Below are 24959 nucleotides of genomic sequence, written 5' to 3'. Positions count from 1 at the left end.
AAGTTATCACAAGTGCTTCAAGAACTACACACTACTAATGCACACTGAGCCCATTCCAGGGAGTGCTCCACATGAGGCACAGAGTTTCTTCTCTTACATGACCTCAGAGGTTTGTAATGGCTACACAGCTATACACACATCTGTCAGATAAGTATCACACCTGACATGAGAACCAGAGCCTCCAGAAGCTGATTTTGAGAGAGACAGAAAATAAAGATGAACACAACCCAGATTAAGGGGGCAAGAGGGACTGAAAGCTCAGTCTTCACATTTGAGCAGAATTGGATCCTTGTGATAAGGACACTGACAATATGGCTATGGAGATAGATGATTGGAGAGGATGGACTCATTGCAGAATCATTGAGGAGACAATTTGTGCACTTTGTGTGTGAAGGTGTCACTTTATTTCAGAGAGAGAGGAAATAAGAAAATTGAGCTGGATATGACATGACACAAAATTGTGGGCCCATGATTTATATTATTACTGAAAATTTTCCCTATTTAAAATGAAAACATCTTTTTGAAATCATATTTATCAAAACACCAGAAGTTATCTAAGGTATGAGATTACACAAAGATTTCATTGATTTTTTTAATTGATTTGGCACTATGAATATTACTTTAACTAATGAAACCATGAAAAAGATGTAAACACATAATATTTCCACTGGGTCAAGGCCAGCCCAGTACCTGAGAGTGCATCTAACCCTAGACCTCAGGCTCCAGCTCACCTCACCATATCAGAATCTTAGCTTTCAGTCTGACCCTGAGAGAACATGGAGAGGCCCATCATTACTACCACCCAAAACATTCTGACAACCAACATGTGGATCAGAGATTACAAATTCCCTTTCCTTCCCTAACTGGGAAGAGCATCCACTGTTTTTCAGAATCAGTGTTGGCTACATGGCTATTGATAGCAGAGGAAATGCTCAGGCTGGGTCCACCATCACCACAGTTGAACTGGTAACCCAACATTGTCCCCTGACAACTGCTCATTTGGGCATTTAAATCCAGGTGAGCATCTGAAGCTTGCATCTCTGACACATTGGGGCTCACATGTCCACTCAAAGGCCCTTGGAGGCAGGACTTCTCAATGACACCTAAAAGGAGAAGAGGATTCAGTAACTATCCCAGTTCTCTCTTTGTTTATTACCCCCAGAATGCCCATTTATTATGTCCCTGCCTATTGGGGAAACCATCTAGTGACTCAGGTACAGTGACAGAGATCATTAGTGTGTTGGATATGTCACTTTTGGTTTCTGTGCCTGGGACACTAAGAAGGCCAATATCAATGAATGAGATAGCAAATTGAAAAGCTTACTCACAGTAAAGGAAACAATCAATAACATGAAGAGATAACCTACACAATGGGAAAAGATTTTTACCACACACACCTCAGACAAGAGCATTTAATCTCTGGGATGTATTAATAACTCAAAAAGCTAAATACCCCCCCCAAAGAAAACCCAAATAACCCAATAAATAAATGGGGAAAGGACTGAACAAGCATTTCACAGACAACAAAATAGAAATGGTCAAAAGATATATGAACAACAGCTTTATATCTCTAGCAATTAGAGAAATGCAAATTAAAACACACAGAGATTCCATCTTGCTGGAATCAGAATGGCAATTATAAAGAATACAAGTAACAATAAATGTTGGTGGGGATGAGGTAAGAAAGGTACTCTCATACATTTCAGGTAGGACTGTAAAATAGAGCAGCCACTATGGAAAGCAGTATGGAGATTCCTTAGAAAACTTGGAATGGAACCACCATTTGACACCATCAACAGATGAATGGATAAAGAAAATGAAATATTATTCAGACATAAAGAAAAATAAAGTGATGGCATTTATCAGTAAATGAATGGAACTGGAGATATCATGCTAAGTGATATAAGGCAATCCCCAAACACCAAAGGCTATATATTTTGAATTGTAGATGCTAACCTGAAACAAGGGAAGTTGAGGAAAGGAATAAAAGAAATTCACTGGATTTGACAAAGAAAAATAAAGGGATGGGAGGGGAAAGAGGACTAGGAAAGAGAGTAGAATTAACTGGACCTAACATTATTAGCCTTGTATTTGAATACATAAACAGGGCAAATTCAAATTATATACAAGAAGAGTGGGATCCTAAATAGGATAATTTATACTTTAATAATGTTTAATTTGCCAAAATATATTTTAATGTCATATGTTACTAAATAATAACAACAACAACAAAGGCAGGTACCCAGAAAAGAGAGTCCCTAAAGGGAAATCATCCACTTGAGAAAGATGGCTTTGAAGGGAAAAAAAAATGAGTTCAAGGTTATTTTCCCAGTATTATTAAACTCAGTTACTTTTTTAGAGAGGATATTCTACTCAGGCTCAAGGACATGGTTGAAATAAAAAGAGTTATTGATCTCTCTCTCCCCAGGGAGAAAAGATCATGGAAAGAATCTAGGGTACTATGAAAACGGGTGTTGAATGGTTGTATAACATTCCTAGTTATGGGACCTTCTCTGGATTTTGGAAGCCTATGTACCTGCTACCCACACTCATATACAGTCTATTGTCATTTGGAAGGTCTTAGCATCTGTAATCAGTACAGCAGAGGATTTGGCTCTTTATTATAAATAAATTGTATGGAACTGTGAAGAGATATTGGGTCCATAGTCATTATATTTTCCACACCCTACAGAGGGACCTTGGACATTTCCTTCTGATAAAATTGAGTTCTAGGTCCCTAGGAAAATGAATAAATGTCCTCAGAAATTGAGCTGACTGAAGGATTCCATCAGCCTCATCCCAACCCAGGTCAGGCTCAGGAAGAAATGGGACAAACAGGACTTGCAAGCCAAGCACTGCTATATGGAAGCTGAGGCCAGATGCAAAAGGGCAGACAGATTGTTCAGGCCAGAAAGGTCCTCAAAGAATTCAAGTTTTTTTGTTTTGGACCCATTGTTCAAGCAAAACCCAACCTGTGAAACAGAAAAAGGAAGCAAGAAAAATGGTCACAGGAGGGAAACCTTTACTCTCAGAGAACCCTGGGAAGAACTGTGGAGGTTTTATGGGATTCTTAAGACTTCTTAATGTGTGCTTGAAAAATCCCTGATCTAGCCTCCTCAATTTGTTTTACAGATGGGGAAACCAGTAAAAAAGGAAGATCCACAGAGGAACGAATTGTTCATGTGGTCCAGGTACTTGCAACACCTTGGGGACCAGAATGTAAGAACCCCTGTCTCTAAATGTCTGGTGTTTCTCTCTCCATTCCTGCCCCTTTACTAGAAAAAAGAGAAAACTGTATTTTCATCCCCCTCATTCCAGGACACCCAGTCTCTCCTGCAACCCACATGCATAAACCTGCCTGCAGTTTCATAGCCCCCACTCTATCTCCAAGACCCTCCTGACCTTTCTGAACAGTACACTAGGGATATGTTTCACCCCAGACACAGTTCATAGGAAGAGCCAGAAGATGCTTCCTTACTCAACCAGCAACACACAGCAAATCATGCTGCATCTCCTCCACCAGGGCCCAGAGAAGAGGCAGAATGATCCTGGGATGCCAGAAAGTAAGATCTGCTTGGGGCAGAGTACCAAGATGTCTCACTTTACAAGGATGGAATTTCATGACTTGTGTATTTTAATTAAAATATTTTGTGTGTAGAATCTTAGCAAAAATTTGCCCACTCCTACACATTGCTCCTTGTTATTAAAAACCATGACAAGATGCAGAAAAAATGCTTTCCAAGTGGCAAAAATGAGGACATATTTTAGAAAATATCTGACCACACTGCACAGTGGAAACCCACTCCCTATATTTAGGTTTGGATGCTCATTCCACTTCCATGACTTGAAAGATCAGATTTTAAGTCCATGGCTTATTGCTTTGTGATCCTCCTGGAGCTTACAGGTTTATTCTGGATTTAATTCTTTAATGTTTTTTTTCCTCCCTTCTGTCTGAGGTCTTGGTTTTCAGCTTAAACCAGCCTAGGTGAAATGCATGCTTCCATCTCCAATGGACTCCCCTCACAGACTGCTGTCCTCTGTTTTTGTCAGAAAATTAGGAGGGGTCCTGTGGAGAGTAGAACCCTCCTGGAAACTGCAGAGAAAAAGCATGAAGTCCAGATTCTGAAGTGCTAGTTAGAGAAGCAGGCAGCCCATGCCCAGCCATGTGCTTGAAGCCTGGCATATGCTATCCTTTTTCTTTCTTGCCACAGCCTTAGAAGTGAAGGTTACTTTCCCCCCTTTGCAAAAGAAGAAACTAAGTTTCAATGACAAAAAATAACTTGCATAAGTTGATACAGGTTGCAAAAAGGGATTTGGACTTTGAACCCTTTATGCCTGGACTCTGGAATCCCTGCTGTCTGACCTGTGGCTGGCTACTCTCCCTGAGCTTGTGGCTAGACAGCAACATTCTTGCTCAAAGACTCTTCACTCAGCTCAGCCAGAAGCCCTGGCAGTTAAAGAGTAAGCAAAGCCCCAACCTGATCCCCCTCACCAACATAGTCTCCAAAACATGGACATGTGTCATCTAATTGAAAATGCCCTTGCTGAGCCTCGCACTAGAGGCTGTAGAAAGAATTAAACAACATGTCACATCTGGTGCAGGAAACCAACCCATGGTAGTAAAGTTGCTTCCATGTGAGAGCCCTGAGAAGCAGGCAAGCTTCTATGACCAGCACAGAGGTGGCCACAGGTGGACTTGATTTTAAATGGATGAGTTGGACCAGTAGAAAAGGAACAAAGAGAGTGCAAAATAGGGAGTCAGTTTGAGCAGAGGTGTGGAAGCATAAAAGACATGGAGTACTGGAGATACTGTAGGAAATAGCTCTAAGTATGGAATGGGTGGCTGCAAAAGTGATAAAGATGTGAGGTCAAATGACAAGATTACAGCAAATCTAGTAATAAATCTAATTGGCTTTTATTTATGATTCATTAATAGGATCCAACTCCATCCTACAAAATGGAGAGCTCCTACTGGAAAACAATGTGTTTGGAAAGGTGGAAACGATGAAAGACAACAATTTAAAAGGATTAACATTGGTTAATTTTAGTTTTTTTTTGTTGTTGTTGTTGTTGTTGTTGTTATGGTTAAAGCAGAGGGACTTCCTTATTACATTTACTCAGATATAATCTCATGTTTTCAGCAAAACTTATCTGTTTTGAAGTGTCTCCTTTATTAAAGCTTTAGTTAGCATAAATCACTCCATTTTTGGTTTGCTCTAGTCTGTTGGAACCTAGTGCAGGAGCTCAGTCCAAACAGTAACCTAATAGCCTTGCATAAATTATTGTTTAAAAGATGTAACCTCAAGGAGTTCACAGTTGGAACAGAGGGTAAGATCTCACCCAACTGTGTGTTTAGAGCATAACATGTCATGAAAATGGGCTTGGATGCTGACTAATTCAAGGAAAGGGCTGGGTCTCCAGTTTCTTTCCTCACCCAGTACTTTTCAGGAGAAAATAAGTCTGAACAACTGAGTTCCTCTACCTTCCACTGGCTTGCAACTGAATCAGTAGCTTTTAGGGACAACTGTTGAGAGCAGGATTTACTCTCATTCACCTTGTGTAGGGTGATCCCCACACTTTGAAGAAGAATATCAATGGTCAGTCATAAAAGACTTGAGTGAGGATGTTGTTTTATCATGTGGGACTGAGAAAATAAATGATTCTTAGGGCATCATCAAAATACAGAGAGGAAAAAATGGAAACACCTCAAATGTACTTTAGTATTTTAGTGGAGAATGTAAACAAACTAAATTTTCATCATTTCTTGAGTGGCTGGATACATTTTAACACATTACTAATTGATACAGTTTCATATACCCATGTTACAAATGCTGTGCATCAGTTCAAATGAATTAATTAAAGTTCTGCAGCTGAGTGACACACCAGTGTAGTCCATCCCTTAAAATTTGTCATAGAGCAATTCTTGGGATAATGGGAAGCTTCTCTTTTTTGGCCAAATGCAGGAAGTCCACCTCCTTGTCCAGGCTTCTTTTGGCCTCCAGGACCACCCTCAGCTTCTTCTTCTTCACATGCATCTTGACCACCTTGTGCACGAACTTTTCTTTGGCTTCCTGTTGTCCAGCCCACCCTTCTGGGCTATTCAGAAGTGCTCCAGCTCTGCTTCCAGCCTGCTTAGCATGACCATTTTGGCTGTAGCATCTGGGGCAGCTGCAGGCAGGGCTGAACTCCTGGGCAACTGAGCTCCTTGGCAGAGCTGGGCAAGGTAAAAGACAGTGAAGACAAGCAGGAGATGAATTCCTTTCTACTTTGACTTCAACTTTGTCCTTGGAGTCCTTGTCCTCTTCACGAGCAGATACAGGTGCAGGAGTCTCTAGGATACATGGGGTGTCTGTGGTTAGCTTCCACTTTTGCTTCCATGGCTGGATGCAAACAGTGAGAGGCTGGGGACCAAAGACAACAATGGTAATGAGTGGGCTGCTGACCACATTATGTAGGAATGATGGTGCAAGGACCATGGTGCAAGGGCCACAATAATGATAGAGGCCACAGAAATCTAGGAGCTCTTGTAGCAGTTAAAGCTGCATTAGATCAGGGCCAGCATGTGTGGGGAGCACTCTTTTTCACTTTTTGAAACTACAAGTAACCAGAGTCTGAAAGCAGACAGGCACTGGGGAGCATGAATGAAGCCCAGATCCACAACCAACTGGATTATTTTCCCTTCTCAGAAGATGCAGGAGTACTGGAAGGAGGCAGCATGTGTTTTGGATGTTACAAAGGCTGGAGGACTTGGAGGAGACCCAGGGCACCCTATTGCCAATTGAACTTCTCCTTTATGTCATCCACACAGCAGCCCAGGCACACCTGCTACTCCTTGTTTGTGTAGTCCTGGCTCACCAAGATTTGGCATCCACTTGTCTGAGTCCAAGCCCCAATGGCAGGTGCTGTTCTCCACAGCCTTGCGTGAGTGTGCCATGAACATTTGTGGAGGGTACATGAGGTGGCAGTTGAGGCACTGGATGCAGGCTATGCACAGCTGCTGTAGAGCTTGGCCACCAGAAGCCTCTTGCACTTGCCAAAGCACACAGGGTACAGGTGGACGCTGTGCTCACTGAGCTCCAGGCCCAGGACCAGTGCCGGCCACCAGGTTCTTTCAGGGCAGTGGATAGGCACTGCCTTAGAGCAGCCTGTTGACAGGTGCTGGGCATCAGTGTTCCTGGTAGACCTGCAGGAGGATTTCCATGATGTTGGAGATCTCCTGCTGGTGGGCAGTTGCAACCTGAGAAGCAGGTTCTTGGCATACCAAGTTGATCTGCTACAGCAAGAAGTTGCACAGCACTGAGATGAGGACCTGAGGCAGGCACAGGTGCTTCCCATAACCACCATGAAGCACGAGATGGTCTTGCCCTCCAACATGGTCTTGCAGACTAGAGGCATGAAGAAGGGCCAGGGCAGCATGGGTGGAGGCAGCTGGATGGCGGGTAAGTGCAGCACTGCTGATGGCTATAAATCAATATGACTTTGAAAACCAATAACTAATATGAATAATTATGACTTTCTGTCAATGCTTGGATTTACTTTTTATGTACAGCTTATGACTACAAGTAAGGCACTTTTCATCTCAGAGATTACAAGTCTCCTTTGGAAAAGAATTATGAAGAAATATATAATAGGTAGCTTTCAAGGGTAAAATATAGAACTTTTGTGTTTATTGTTTCTAAGTAATTGTTAGTTCTCAAACTTTTAAAACTTAGAAAGAACAACAAGTACTCACATATTTTTATTCACTCTAAATTCACTTTTTGCACTTGATGTTTAAAATATGACACAGCAACATACAAATAATGCTGGATTCCCAACTGATGGTCAAGTATCTGTTCATCTTGACTGTATATTACCAAAATGTCTGTTAAATAATGGGTAGAATTCTCTCTTCACTGGTATAGTTCAGACTTGTGTTCAATTTGGGCCTTCAACTAATTGGATGATGACAATCCAGACTGTGGAGGGCTTTTTCCTTTTCTCAGTGTGCATCAGTGAAAGTCATAATTTTTAAAGACACACTAAAGACAATACAACATGAAGAAAAAATATTTTACTAGGTATCTAGGAACAATGGGAAAATGACACTTAATATTAACTAATATAGTAACTAAATTGGTATTATTTCTAAAGAGGTTCAACAACAGTGGATTCATTTTGTTGCAGAGAGACTCAAAATCTGCAAGAATAAACTGAAGTATTAACTTCTATGTAGTACTTAATCAAATAAGTTAAAAGTAACTAAGCATAATAAATTATTATAATATTCAAGAATTACAATGCTGTATTATTAAATTTGTAATAGAAAAGCATATAGTTTCCCATGTCACTGAAAATATTTAATACAAACATAAAATTGTCAACTATTCATTCAATAGGTAAATTATAACATAATTAACAACAATAAATAATAATAAAAGTCATATATAATAAAAATTCATTAATATTTTATTTCAATGTTCTTCTTCAACAACATACAATTACCAGTCACAAAATTGGGCCAATACTTTTGGATGTTAAGCACTAGTGATTTTTATGATTAATTTTGTGGATTGATAGTCCCTTGATAATGAAATTTAATTTGTTTCAACAGTGACTTTTAAACGTCTTTATTCCCTACTAACACATAAGACCATGGTGAATTTATTAACAGGAAAAAAATGTTTTAAAAGAAGTATTATTTAATTATCTAGATATAAAAATTATAAGTAGTCATTTATTTTCCAGGTAAAGTTTTCACATTATACTCTATTCCTCTCCTGCCTCTGTGGCCTTACACAATTCACAATGTATGGGACCTTTATGTATCACTCAGTAGTTGTGCTAAGCTGGGGCTGGTGAAGGATGGCTTTGACCCAATTAGATGGATAGTCAGGATCCAGTTTTCAGTTTAGACTTGGATGGACCCACAGTGGGAAATAACTTGAAATTACTCTTATTACTTCAGGCTAGAGAAAACACTCATGTTAATGTGGGGATTTAGCAACTTCAGGAAAGGTAGGCAAAATGTCACTGTGCAATCAAGAAAATATAAAAGCCACATCAGTATCACTACATTTCACATAAAGAAAGGTCAAGACCCCTGACAATTTTAATTTAATATAAAAAAAAGAGTGAACATTATAGAGCAGAACAGAGGATGTAGACAAGGACAACATGGAACCACATGTAGACAGTGGGAAATAGAACTTGTCTGAACCATAATTAGAGTTACTGTTGAAGATAGCCTGTGTCTCCTCAGAATTGTATTTTAATATCCTAACTTACAGTACCTAGAATGCTACGTTGTTTGGAAGAAGGGCCTTTGAAGGTCTTCTGTGTAAGCCCTAATTCAATATGGCAAGTGTCACTATAATACGTGATTAGGACTCAGATATATGAACATAGAGAGAAAAATCCATGTGAGGAACAATGATCAGGCAACTGTTTTAAACTAAAAGAAAGAGACCTCGGATGAAATAAAATTTTCTAATACTAGATCTTGAACTTCCAGCCTCTGGAACTGTGTAACAATGAATTTCTCTCATTTAATTCATGTAGTCAGTGGTATTGTGTTATGACAGCCCTAGCAAACTTACACAGACTGTGAGTGAAAACAACTTGCTAGAAACATGACAGAAGGCCAAAATGTATTAAGTCTCATTGTCTGGGTGTCTAGTTGACTAATGTTTTTTCTTTATAAAACACATTCTAATTGTAAATAAAAATTTTATATATTTGTAGTTTATAATATGATTTATCTAAAAATGGACTCATTGTTAGAATTGCTAGATTCAGCTAATCAAAATACTCCTAATCTCATTTCCTGATCATTTCTTTTGTAATAAGAGTATGTAGAACTTGCTCTCTTTGTGATATTTGAGTATGTGATATATTAATGTTAACCACAGTAATAATGTTGTAAAATAAATTTCATAAAATATTTGAATTAAAGAAAACAACCTCATTATAATAGTTACAAAAAACTACAAAGGGATTAACAATTGAAATATCTGAATGCTGAAACTTAAAAATTATTGATGAATAAAATTGAAGAAGAAACACATAAATGAAAGATATCTTGCAATCATGGAATGAAAAAATTAATTTAAAAAAAGTCCACACAGTTTAAAATGATTCATACATTCTATGAAATCCATATAAAAAGTAATAAGTTGAGAAAAACATCCAAAAATTCACAGAAGACCCTAAAAAAGCAAAACAATCTTGAATAAAATTAAGAAAACAGAAGGTGTCACACTTATTTGCTTCAAAATCTTCTCCAAAAACAGTCATCAAAACACCATGATACCAGGAGGAAAACAGACAGAGGCAAATGGACATAGTCAAGATCTCAGAAGTTTCATTTTTATTTATGTAACTTTTTTAATGTAAGAATTGGTCATATTAGATAAAAATTTGCCTTGGAGACTCCATTTGAAATATGCTAGAAAATTAATCTTATGGACAACATTATATTCTTAGTAGGAGATATTACCTACCAGATTACTGTCCTGGATAAAACAGGAGTATTATTAATAATTATACACCATACAAGGCATTTTCCCTGAAATATGACATTGTCATACACCTGTCCATTCAATTAATATGTACAATCCCAAAATGTGAGTTGTGGCTAGATGGTAAGTAATAGGCAAAGTGCCTACTTTTCATATGACTACTTTGATGTTTTACCAGACAAAACTTAAGTGAAAACATGCAGTATAGAACATAGGCTTCAAACATCAGTTTTCAATTGAGAATACTTCCTAGAAGATTTTTTTAAAGTATAAATCTATAAATGCTGAATTCTTTTCTGGTCACTTTATCTTCTTTCCTTAGGTATTTCATATAATATTCAAGGAACATACAGTCTTAAATGTTGTGCTTTCATATTGACCATCTTGAGTGTCAAGATAAGATTCAAAAGATCTTAAATTTATGAACCATAAAAATTTATTGACCATCAACTATGTGAAAACTCTAAGGCTAGACTCTGGAATGAGGAGTTCTTTAAGCCACTGTGCATTTTCTAGCTTGCATGGTAATTGCTCTCTAATAGAGAAACTGTGTGATTACCAAGAATTTCTTAAAAAAAAATTATATAATTAGAAACAGGCATAATTGCAAATTACTCATATAAGCATATATTACATTAATACATCTGAATAAATGAAGCACGCGAGATCACAAAACAAAAACATGGACCTAAAACTCCTCACACAGCTATGAAAAATGCTGTAATTACAAAGCAAAATAATTGTCTTTTAGGTCCAAAGCATGTGTTTTCAAAGTCCTGTAGCTAATAAATGTCTATACCTTCTTTATTCCAAATTTATTGCTGTGCATGCATTATTATAATTTGTTTGAAGGATCATGTGTTGATCTAGTGTTTCATTTCAAACAACTCTCTTAAAAGTACTAAGAATTTTTCTTGTAACATCCATTATTAATTGTATTAGTACCATAGTTACATGGGGAGTTTTCAGCCTACAGGAGAAGTTTACTTAAAATTTAAAATTCTGTGTCACTGAAAAGGTAGAAGATATATTATAGTCTGGGAAATAGAAATATGCCAAATGAATTATTTCCAGGTATTTGGTCACTTTTGAGGTACGGATCTGTGTATAATAAGTAAAATTTAATTGTATTTGCCGATTTATGGAACTTTGCTTCAAAATAAATGTGCCTTGAGAAAGAATATTAGTGTATTTAGCTTCTACATCTATGTCTAGAAAATTTACATAATATCATAAAAATTACATGATTTGTGTAGAAATGCTATTCCCTGTATCTTTATATTATTTTGAGGAGGTTCATAGATTTGGTATTTTTGCTTCAAATATATTTTGTCAAAAATAAACAGAACTTGGTCATAAAGCTTTTTGTTTCATATTATATAGTAAATTTATGGTGACATTATTATTCTCTTTCAAGCACAACAATATTAAAAAAATAGTGATTCTTTTTCTTGGTGCCATGTTATCTTCCAAAATTCTTATCCTTTTTGAAAAACAATGATAATTTTGTAGTGCAGAATTGCATCCTTATAAAGCATATTTTATTTCTTCCAATTTTAATCATGGATCTAAATTCATATTAAAATGTGTTAAACATTTTTGATTGTGTATTATAAGCCCATAAACTAAGCTAACTATTTTACTTAGAGATCTGGATCTTCAAATATGCAAGTCTATTTTACCCACTATGAATTAAAGTAACAGTCAAAGAGAAACATAAAATGAGATAAACATCCACATGAAAAGAGGAGGTTATCTCCAGTGGCAAAAGACTTCCAAGAACTTCTGGAAAACAGAAAGTCTGAAAGTAAATGAAGGATGCATTTGAGTTCTAATTAGGGCTCCCCAGGAGGTAGATTAAGACCATGACTAGGCATCTTGGAAGTCTATAAGTTAGGGTGCTTCAGATAAGCTCAATGGAAATAAAGGGAAGGAAGCACTTTGGGGCACACAGAATCTGAGGTTGCAGTCTAATCTCAAAAGAGGCTTCTACTTACTCAAAGTGAAATTTTGGAGCTGTCTTGAACTCTCATATTTGTTCCTACTTGAGACATGGAGTGTGATTTACATGAGTCTCACACAGTCTTGAGTGTAGGAAGCCTTGAATGGTCATAGCCAGAAAAACTTTCTTCTATTGATGAAAATATTTTGAAAAGACCACTTAAGGCAATTGTCTGGGAAATGAATCATTCAGTCCTAAGGGTGCCATAAAGCACAGTTCCCTATAGTGACACCACAAAAATTTACTTTTCAGTATAAGTTCTGTACTTAGTTTATGGTACTGGTGAGACTCTATTCCTGAAGAAAACTTACAAGGGAAAACAGTGCAATTAATTACAGTTTTGTCAGCTGTGTAGACTGAATGTCAAATTAATGGTCATCCTGTGTCTCTTCTGCTGTTCATTTTAGATCCCATAAATGTACTTCTTTTAGTCTCTATAACTTAGCTGAGTGAGTGAAACTCATACTCATCCCCAAATCAGTTGAGCCTCCTCACCATAATTTTCTCAAGAAACAACTACTGTACTGTTCCATTTACAATTCCTTTAGGGCAAGTGAGTACTAAAAAGTAGAGAATTGGATCATCTGTCTTCAAATTGAATCATCTGATTTTTATCTCCATTGAAACATGGAATCAATGTCCTTCTGGTAATGAGAGTGAATTGACCTATCTAGGATTGTAATTTCTCCTCTTCCTTTCTGTTTTCTTAGTACATAGAATTTAAAGTCCTCAGGTGTAGTTTAAATTTTAATGGAATCTTGTTAGGCATCCTGTTGGCAAAGTGTCTGCTTAAATAATTAGGATTTCTAAAACTGGAGGGTGCAGAGGCATGATTTAAGAAAATATAATTGCCAAGTGGGTTAATGGGAGTGATCATGAGTGAAGACTCTTCAACTTTGACACTCTAGTTCCTGGATCTATGTAGTCTTATCCCTTGGTAGCACAACCTGATATAATGATGTGAAATTTAAGAAGTATTACCAACACCATCACATGTTCTAGAATTCTACCAGACCAGCAGCTTTCTGTTTCTTTTGTAGATGATAATACAGTGGATACCATGGTCATAGACCAATAGTAATATGTTTATTTTTGTTAAGTGTGGTCTGATTCAATTTTAGGCATGATCTATTGGCACTTTATTAGTGCTGTTTGCTTAGCATTTATTGTCTATAAAAGCAAAATGTAAAAAAAAATGTTTGAGTTTTTCTGGTTAAAATTATTTCTGTGTTAAAAGAGGTCCACTTGTTAATTTATTATGAGAGAATGATGAAAAGATGATGCTGTAACAAGAACCTAGAGATAGACCCCTCCTCCTGGCTGGCTGGATATTTGGAAGAAGCATTTGATAGATAAAATGCAGTGACTGGAAACTACTGTGGTACTCAGTCCTCATTCATCCTGGGCATCATCCGAGGCTGGATAAAACAATGAGCCAAGTCAAGTTGTCAACTTGGTTGTCTTCTAGAATGTCCATGATGTATGTGTTTTGGTATGTGATAGCATAAAATTCCGTGATATTTACATTGCATTGTCTCTCTCAGAGATCCATCCTGGTTACTGTACCCCTCAAATTTTATAGTCTTCAAAAGTTTCTTCTAGACCCTTGACCAAGTCTTGATTTCTTCCTATTAGTTATGTACCTTCTTACCTGAGTTATCTTCTTTTTCCACGTGAAATTAAGGATGAAGTGTGCTGCCAAGTATTCTGCTCTTTGGAAAAAGTTTTTTTTTTTTCCAAGGCTAACCCTGAAAGACACCGTGCAATAGTGTTATTTTATTTCAGTTTACTTCTAAATGAAGCTAACCCGTACTCATTTCTAGTAACATTTTGATAAAGGTTGACAAATTTCCTCTTCTATCTGATTCAAAAAAGGGACCTTTTTCCAAAGAAAAAAATGAATAGGTGTTGTATCAGTTCTTTGCTCTGAAGTTGATTTGTGTTTTCTGAGAACGAGTATAACATCAGTGACTATCTTCTTGGTTAGTTATTTGCTTAGTTATTGGTCACACTCTACAAGTGGAAATGCGAAGGAAGATAGAGAGTAAAATAAGTAGAAGCTATCAATTGATTATATTTTTGCAACTTAAGTAAGGTTTTTGAAGTACTATATGACTTGCATATCTCTCTGCCTTCCATTTAAAATCAAAATATAAAATTCATCTTTATTTTTATGTATCACCAATAAATTTCTAAAAATAAAATTTACACCTATTTTTTCTAATCCTGTTCATGATTTCTCTATTTTCTTGATATATAATTTTTTTATAACTGATAATAACTTGATAATCTGTATCATTTCCTGGTTTACAAACACTTATTGATTTGTCTCTTTTTAATTATACTTGGCCTCCAGTAACTAAGGGAAAGACCCCTTCCTGTCTGCTCCTCCCAGCCCTGCTCCAGCCTCTCAGCTTCCCAGACCCTCATGCAGTTGGTTGTAAAGTCTTCCAGAATTTTTTACTATTTTTCAAGACAAAAAAAAAAAACTTTAAAAAGAAAAATGTGGAGGGAGAAAGCAGCAACATATTTTTTCATAATTAGGCTTTTTAAATTTTTTTTAACATTTGTCTGTATTTAATGTGGGTCAGCCACTGATACTTCACTGGTACTTCATCAAAATAATAGTTTCTTTGCTGATTTCAGTTGACCAAGGAATAGCCACACCCTTGGAACAAAACAAAACACACACACACACAAAAAAAAGAAAAATGAAAAAAACAACAACACAGAATTATCTTTTATATGATGTTTCAGATCCCTGTAACTTTGCACACAAGATTCTGTGTTCAGTTGAATTTTAACTTCTTTTTGTATTTGAAGAGAGTGTGACTATTGAACTTAAAACCTTTTATTCTAAGTGTCTTGGTGATTTCTGGTGAGGTTAAGTGGGTGAGAGGGTGAAGGGAAAGTGAGGGATTCTTTCCTATCATAATGAAGTTTCCCCCACACTTTGCTCTCAGGTGCCAGATTTCATTTTTTTCTTACAGTGGTATACTTTGATTATTCTTACTTCCCTTTACCCGTAAGTTTTAACAGCATTTTATCAAACTGCACTTATTAAGAACAATTTTAAAAATAAAGTTATAGTTTACTTCACCAGTCTGTACTTATTGCTTATGGTTTCATTCACCTGCTATGCCTGTTTTTGGTGTCTAAAAAACAGACATATTATTATCCATATTTTACCCAGTTTCCTACATGAATATACTGGAAAGAAGATCAGGTCTGGAAATATTCCATTTTGATTGAATGCTATAATCAAGAAAATAAAATTTAAATATGCTAAATATATCTCCAGAATTTTTCAAGTAGATATGCTTAAAACAAAGAGAATTTCCTGAAAAGAAAAAACATGGTCAGCTTCAAGAAAGCAAGAATAGAACCCAAGTATTTATCACTAATGATGGATTATAGATGATAAATACAGAATAACCTCATGATTTAAAGGAAAACTAGTATTCAACCTGGTACTCTAAACTGAAGCATATTGTCCTTTAATGATGAATAAAAATATTTTCATATATGATAAAATTCTAAAAAGCTGTTTTCTGTGCCTCATTTCAAAGAGAGTTACTCAATAGAAAGAAAAATAAAACAAAGGGAGCAGAGTTTGTGGACAGAAACAGTGGCTCTAGAAAGTTATGCTGGTTCTGCAGTAGATCTTGAAAATTGTTTTGTTAGCATACCTCAGTCCTACATTTAAAATGATGGTTTAATAGAAATATTAGCTAGTGAGTAGTCAGTGATTGAATGTAGGAAAAGTTAGAAGATGCTAGTGATCTATTTTTCTCACCACACACACAAAAAAATGAATGAATATTAGATTAGAAAATACAGAAAAAACAAAGTGATGAAAAAGAAAGTAAAAACCCACTAAACAAAAATAATGGAAAGTCAAGTTCTGCATATGAAACACAGTAAAATGTGCACTTTTTGTAACATTTGATGGGATAGAAGAAAATAGTATTGATTGTTCTTGATGGGAAGAACATCCCTCCATGAGCAGATTTCATGTTCTGATATTGGATGTTAGAAAGGCTAATAAATTAGACAAAGAAATCATTCTTACTTCTGGTGTGTGTTTTACGATGAAAACTATTTTAAAGTCAAATTTGTGAAAATGCTTACTGGTTTTTAACCTTCATAAATTTTCTGTAGACAAAGAATGCAACACATAATTATTTTTAAAAGAGAATAACTAACTGATGAAGCATGAACACAGGGACTTGTAACTATTAAATAATAGAGTCGGGTGTAGTGGTCTGTACAGATGCTGATACTCAGAAATAATAAAGTGTCCAATGTAGATTAAGCAGGAAATCACAGAACATATATCATTATGATTACATAAATGATAATCAATTAAACACAAAAGCCTTTTAATATTGAACTCATTAGTGCTGAAGAGAAAGAAGTGGCCCCATAAGCTAAATTGGTTTTCCTCCCTCTCTCATTGCAATTGCAAAAAATAATGGGAACACCTAATACATTGTAAAGGGTCTTCTATGTATATATTTCAAAATTATGGTCAATATCTTACAACTAGAAGTAGGTATGGCTAAATTTAGTTTCCTTTTAGAACTTTACATAGTTGCAGATAGAGCAGAGGCTGCTGATGGGTGTAAATTTTGGAAACTATAGTTTTATATAGTCCTGGGGATTGAACCCAGGGGTGCTTTGTCATTCATATATATTCACAGTTCTTTGATATTTTACTTTGAGACCTGGTCTCAGTTACCAAGGCTGGCCTTGAAGTTGTGATCCTTCTGCCTCAGACTCTATAATTTTTGAGATTACAGGTATGTACCACCACATCAGGCCTGAATACTACAATTTATTTTTTTACATGAATCTAATAATCAAAACTATTTTAAATATTCCTGCCTTTTCTTTGAAATAAAATATTCAATACTACCTTTCCAAATTGGTTTTCACCATCACATTCTTTTTTTCAAAAGGCCAATCTTTATGTTGTGTAGTTATACATTTTTTTGACCATAAAAAGATATACTCAATAGATTGTATTCAGAGTTAGCAAGTCAATTTTATATATGTTTAGAAAAACAAATTGCCATAAATTGTTCTGGTCATGCTCTTAATATAAGTACCTTCCTCTTAGTCATCATCAAAAGAAAATAGGAGGAAAAAGTCAAAAGCTAAGATCCAACAGTTGGCTAGTTGTTTCAACCAGATGTTTATGATTTTATTGTTTCTCTTTTAAATTTCTTATTCTGATTGTTCTGATGGCTTTTCCTATGATATTTAATAGTCAGCTCAATTTAAAAGCACTAGTATAGTGAAAAGTGGATGCTAAGGGAAATAAATATCTGGAACAAATTAATATTACTCAATATGTTTCTTATGATTATATACAGCTTCCTCCTACCATTCTAGGATTGCAATTCATAGAGCTTTAAATGACTTCCATTCCTCACTATATTTCACTAATCAGCACATGCAGAAATAATTTCTCAACAAATTTATATTAAATAAGTAGCAATTTAGAGAAAATCAGATATAATTCACACCTATGAAATTAAAACAATATATGTGGCAGTTTGCCAAAGAATACTTTGCATATTCAAATAATAAAATGAAGAATTGTTGCTTTCCTTCATGTGATAAGGCACAGTTTATTGTCATGTTGTTTCAAAAAAACACTGATAGTTTCCTTATGAAAAAATAGTTGTTATTGTTTAACATGAATTTTACTTGAATTTTTTTTTATATATTTACCCATTTATCTTGAACACTGAGAAGGTATTTGCTGTGGTCAAACACAGTGAGATACTGATCAATCAATTGTATTTTCAACTAATGTTGTAAAATGCATCTCTGAAAAATTTGCAATTGTTTTCATTTTATATAATAGCATCATGCACACTCATTGGTATTAATACGGGGTTAGGTAAATTGAAAAGATGTTGAGAAAATTACATCTATAATGGTGGAACCTCCCAATTCTTTGTTTTCATTTTTCCTGTGGTGCTTCTGCTATTGTTATTAGTATGTTAACCTTAATTTGAATTGTCCTTACAGTTTCTTAAAACATAAGACACTTAGGATTGAGGAAATCACATATAGCATGTTTATTTCATAAACTGATATAAGATTCAATGAAAGATTTCAGCATTATTAATCAAAATTCCATTAAGTCACAATGTGAGATACAGTATTAAAATCTTATATAGCTAAAGGTTTTTTAACAATGAATTATAGGCACCCTAAGCAAGTATGTAGTTCCAATTATTCATTTACTTAACTTCATTCATTCATAATAAAATAGTTGATAAAAACCACACATCAGAGTGTCTGTTTTTGAAAAAATTGTTTGGTGAATTACTAACAACGCAGCATGCAATTTTTATTTATTATTGGTTCATCATATCCACATCTTATCCACATAGTAAGATTGTTATAATATTCAATAAGTTGTAGCTAAAAACATGAAAAACCACTTACCATATTGTACAGATTATATAAATTTATGCATTTATATCTCTTTTTATACATTGGCCTATTTCTGGTATTTTTCTATAGCATTATAAAACAGACTAAAACAACAAGATAAAATGACTTTGAGTCTAAGGCCTCTTACTATGAGAGTGAGTAGAACATCTAAGATTACATTTTAAAAGCCCTGGTATAGTTTAGATGGTAATGGCTTAGCATTTATGATTCTTATTTTTTATATATATACTTCAAAGGTGATATCTTGTATTTCTTATATTCCTCACAGTGCTTAGATTAATGTATTGCCATTTACTTTGGAACTCAACTATGTGGAATTGATTCTGTTTAGTAAAGCAAAAGCAAGAGTGGATCCTTAAAATATAGCAAAGACTTTATGAGAATGTTTTGATTTTTAATGGGAAGAATTGCTACTGATCACAGAGGGAATTTGAATACATGGCTACATGATACCCATTAATCAGAAATGGTCTGAACTGACTAGATCAAAACCATTAGAATACCATGAATAAAGAGGCAGATTAAAAAAAAATAGGTTTGTCTTGCACCATTTTGAGTCTCCTATTAGAGTACAAATTATAGTATTTTTTACCAGGGAAAGGACTCAAAATCATGTAGCTGCATTTTAAGCCTCGTGTATTCACACAAGTCACCATCAATCATAATACCATTGTAGGTAGAGAAGTGTACATCTTCACAGGCAGAAAAATCAAATACAAAAAGTGCAATTTGCCTTATGCAAAAAGGACCTCTTCATTTATGTCATACTTCTTTTAGCTCCCAGGTTACATATCTTTGGGCTCAAGATATTCAACCAGAAGAAAGTAGAGTTCCACCAGAAGAAAATGTGAGTACTGCTGTGCCTAAAAAGGTCTGGTTTTTTACCAAAAGCTTTGCCACATTATTTACATTTGTAGGGCTACTCTCCAGTGTGAGTTCTGCTGTGGCAAATAAGGTATGATTTTCGACTGAAAGCTTTGCCACATTCTTTACACTTGTAGGGCTTCTCTCCAGTGTGAGTTCTGCTGTGGCAAATAAGGGATGAGTTTTGACTGTAAGCTTTGCCACATTCTTTACATTTGTAGGGCTTCTCTCCAGTGTGAGTTCTGCTGTGGCAAATAAGGTGTGATTTTTGACTGAAAGCTTTGCCACAATCTTTACAGATGTAGGGCTTCTCTCCAGTGTGTGTTCTGCTGTGTTGAATAAGGCTTATTTTTTGACTGAAAGCTTTGGCACATTCTTTACATTTGTAGGGCTTCTTTCCAGTGTGAGTTCTGCTGTGGCAAATAAGGTATGATTTTCGACTGAAAGATCTGCCACATTCTTTACATTTGTAGGGCTTGTCTCCAGTGTGAGTTCTGCTGTGGAGAATAAGGTCTGTTTTTTGACTGAAAGCTTTGCCACATTCTTTACATTTGTAGGGCTTCTCCCCAGTGTGAGTTCTGCTGTGGAAAATAAGGCCTACTTTTTGACTGAAAGCTCTGCCACATTCTTTACATTTGTAGGGCTTCTCTCCAGTGTGAGTTCTGCTGTGGCAAATAAGGTCTGTTTTTTGAATAAAAGCTTTGCCACATTCTTTACATTTGAAGGGCTTCTCTCCAGTGTGAGTTCTGCTGTGGTAAGTAAGTCCTACTTTTTGACTGAAAGCTTTGCCACAATCTTTACACTTGTAGGGTTTCTCTCCAGTGTGAGTTCTCCTGTGGCTAATAAGGTCAGTTTTTTGACTAAAAGCTTTGCCACATTCTCTACATTTGTAGGGCTTTTCTCCAGCGTGAATTCTTCTTTGGTAAATAAGGTTTAATTTTTGACTAAAACCTTTACCATATCTTTCACATTTGTAAGGCTTCTCTTCAGTGTGAATTCTGCTTTGCTTAATAAAGATTGATTTTTCTTTAAAAACTTTATCACATTCTGCCCTTTGGTAAGGCATCTCTCCAGTGTGGTTTCTTCTGTGGTAAATAAGATCTTTTTTTTTTTTTTTTTTACTAAAAGCTTTGCCAAATTGTTTATATTTGTAGGGCTTCTAACCAGTATAAATTCTCTGGTGGTGAACAAGGCCTGATTTTTTATGATTTCTGGTGTTCACTCTCACTTGTAGTTTTGTAAATAGTCAGGATCACAACTTCTATATTTCCCACTTATCACTTTGTGAAATATATGTTTTATGCCCTTCTCTGGTGAATAATCTTGGGTATCATGAGGAGTCATGGCTGAAATAAACACAAATATTAAAAAAAAAACAATACCAATCAATGCATAACAATCAAGTATAATAAATTGATTTTTATATTTTTAAATTCGTGTGATATTACGATTTCTTTCATCGACAAATACATGTTTGTTTATTTCCTAAATATATCATGGTATTTTATACTATATATACAAGGTAAAATGACTAAATATAATGAATTAACACAAAAAAGGATAAATTAACACAATCATTATTTTATATAATTATCAGTTTTGTTCTTACAAGGTATTGTATTCCTTCTATTAGCATTTATGAAGAACATAATACACTCACCATGTGGTAAAACAAAACTCTTGACCCTCTTATGCTCAATAAAATACAAATATGTGAATTTGACTATAATGTCAACCCTACAAAAAACACAGTACCTGGTGAGCAAAATTTTACTCACTAAATTTCTGACTTCCACATGTGAATCAAATGCTCGTGCAACTTAATCTCTGCCTGCTACATTTCACTTAATGCAAAGTCGTGCATATATATTTCTTATAACACTTTAAGAGACAAAATATTTTTACAACTAAATAATAATAGTATATAAGTACAATATTTTTACTCATTTGATCATTGATGGGCACATACATTGGGTCCCTAGCTTTAATACTGAGAACAATGTGTGCCTTAAACACAAAAGCAGAGGTATCTCTTCAATTTTCTGATTTAATTTTTCATGGATGCATATTTAGCACTGGCATTTCTGGATCTTTATGTCATCCAACCTTTAATTTTTTATGTGTGGTGCTTGAGATTAACTCCCCAAATACTATATCACTGAACTACAACACAAGTCTTTTAAACATTGTTTGAGTCATGCTGTTTCTAAATTTCTATGACTTACCTCAAACATGAAATACTTTTCATGGCCTCCCAATTAGCAAATATTACAAGGATGCAGCACTTTTCTTGCCTATTTTTATTTATTTAAAAGTTTTTTTACTTTTTTCCCAAAATGGACTATATAATCTACTGTTGGCTCCTTTAATGAACAAATAAAAATAATACAGCAAATATAAACAAAGAGAAGTATGGCTTAATCCAAGTGACAAAAAAGAAAAACAAAATTAAGAACTGAAAATTAGGATACTGGCAGTTATGAATTACTCAAAGAACACTAAATAACTATTTATAAAAAGTTTAGAGGGTGAAATTGAGACAAAAATATTAATATAAATAATCACAAATTGAGTATGTGAATAATTCTTTAGGAAAAAATGAGAGGAGTATTCCTAGTGTGCAAAGCTGAAACTCTACCAATATGGGAGAGACTTATCAAGCAGGACAAAGTTTAAGACAAGTCTAAGCAACTTGTGAAATACTGTAAAACTTAAAAACCTAAAGGATATATAAAGAGAAGTGGGATATATATATATATTAAAAGAATCCAAGCATGCCACAATAAAAAGCAATGATCCAGAAATTAAATCATTAATCAAAATAGAAAATAAGAAATATAGAAAACAACTTACAAAGTAGAAGTATAATGAATTTTTCACTTCAAAATATTTATTATTATCAATGCATTATTGCACAACACAAAACAAAAGAAAAAAATTACTAACAAGATTGAATCTAAAAAAAGAAACTGCCAAGTCAGTTCCAGCAGAGGGCATGGAAAGAAACCAGGCATGATCTGCTCCTAGAGGCCCTATTGGTTTAAAGACGGATAATTCCCCTTCCTTTATATATCATCTTTTTACACAATTTTTAATCAATAAGATACAGTTTTAAATCATGAAATTTCTCATAATCCTTTTGGACAAGATTTGTTGAGTGAGAAAATTGTATCCTAATACTTGCCTTTTAAAACAGAAACAAACAAAGATCTAGCCTCTCTCATATTAATATGCATTAAATATTGTTTTATTTACAGTTAATGTGCTCAGTATACAACATAAAGTTAAATACTCAAAATTGGTCATCTGCATTGAATAGACATTTTATTCTCAAACAGCCATTACCAAAAAAATTAGGTAATATATAAGATTACACACACACACACACACACACAAAATTAAATAAATAAATGAACAAACAAACAAACCCACATGAGTAACAAGCCCTAAAATCAACAGCCTATTTCATGCATGATTACAACAAATGGATTTGGGGTTCTCTCCTGATAATTATCTCAGTCTTTATTACACAATCTGGAGACATGCTGGACTTATGGCACATGGAAGCTCACAAAGGGCTTTAGAAAGAAGCTGAAAACACCTTACAATGATGGAACAAAATGCCCAGGTTTTCAACTGCCGATATAAGCCTCACTATACTAGTCAGTGGCAGGTGAAGGCTAAGCTACCACAGAGAGACCCTCTGGCCACAAGACTCTGGAGAGGACCATGAGGAGTCCCTAGCCATGACTGCCAGTTTCCACCATTGCCACTCCTGTCAGTTTAAGCCACCTTCCTACCCAGTCTCAAGATAACAAGGCACACTTACCATTTCCTGGCTTTCAGGGTTCTCAGCATTCTCCCTGTGATTTGTTTTCAGTTTCTGCATAGCATAGACACCTGGGCTCCGGATCCAGCATAGAAAGCCTACAAAAAGATTGAAAAAAATGGCGGGCTCCAGACAGGAAGGGAACAGAAGATTATGGAAGCCCTCCCCCTCATCACCGGCTGCGTGAGGATTGGACACTTCTCACCTAAGAGACTGATTGGTCAAGGCTTCAGGCACTGCCTCCAACCTGAGCCAAGTGGGTGCAGAATCAAAGGCTGAATGACAGGCTGCTCCACTGTCATTGTTAAAAGACTACAGATCAGGGCTGAGGATACAGCTTAGTCAGTAGAGTGCTTGTTTTGCTTATATAAGGCCATGGATTCAATCCCCTGCACTACACACATACACTCCCGCCAAAAAAAAATTAATTAAGTAAAGGACTTTGGGGTAGAGCCCTTCCCTAGCATGGGTGAGGTACTGGGTTGAACAGCCAGCACCACATTAAAAAACTAACAAACAAACAAACTACAAATGGTATTGTGTCCATCAACAACAAAAAAAAATTAAAAAAAAAATAATAAAGACTGTGTATTGGACTTGTGCCCCTTCACTACAGAACCCATAAACATTTTTATATATAATTTATACATATATGTCTTCAGACAGTGAATAAAATTCTCCCATGTTGGCTTTTCAAGTAACTTATATTACAGGTATGCTTCACAAACCTGAAATCCTCCCCACATCACTTATTATTATTATTATTATTATTATTATTATTATTATTATTGGGTCAGCGAATGCGGTTATTTTAAGGCAAAGTTTTCTTCCAATACTAGGACATATCCCAGAGGGAAGTGCATTGACACTTACAACTATTTATAAGGTTAAAGCAATTTTTGAATAAATATGTCTATATTTTATTTATGAAAATGATATCAGTTTTAATATTTTTTTAACTTTTCTGTTCTTTGTCTCATAAAAAACAGTTTGAGCTTTAAACTCATTAGCAATGTCCCCATATCCTTCCCCCCCAAAAAAGTGACTCACAGATATAATTCAAATTATTGAGACTCATAAATTTTGGATCCTTTATTTTAACTAGTGAAGTCTATAGATTTTCTTTTTATTTTCACCCTTAAAATGAAGCCCACTTTTTATAGCTTTCTTATTGTGTGACTGACTTCTAATATTCTGCATATTTTACCCCCAATACTGATCACTTTGGACTATTGATGTCTTGATGGAGGAGATCTCAAAATTGTCATGCACAAGGCAGGAAATGGATATA

General features: G+C 35.2%; 1 protein-coding gene and 2 pseudogenes across 1 annotated transcript; all 3 read right to left on the bottom strand.

Annotated features, from left to right (window-relative positions):
- Positions 1–5909: 5909 nt before the first annotated feature.
- On the bottom strand, positions 5910–6476 carry LOC107158179 (annotated as a pseudogene).
- Positions 6477–6768: 292 nt separating this feature from the next.
- Positions 6769–13563, bottom strand: LOC125613252 (annotated as a pseudogene).
- Positions 13564–18569: 5006 nt separating this feature from the next.
- LOC107158199 (zinc finger protein OZF-like) lies at positions 18570–23970 on the bottom strand. Its single transcript, XM_015504668.2, is given in 3 exon segments — positions 18570–20998; positions 23669–23766; positions 23916–23970. Coding segments are annotated over 3 exon segments (1419 nt in total). The 3' UTR covers positions 18570–19732.
- Between the last annotated feature and the right edge of the window lie 989 nt (positions 23971–24959).

Source organism: Marmota marmota, unplaced genomic scaffold (assembly GCF_001458135.2).
Source record: "Marmota marmota marmota unplaced genomic scaffold, marMar, whole genome shotgun sequence".
In the NCBI taxonomy this organism is placed as follows: Eukaryota; Metazoa; Chordata; class Mammalia; order Rodentia; family Sciuridae; genus Marmota; species Marmota marmota.
This window is presented reverse-complemented; position numbering and strand designations above follow the sequence as displayed.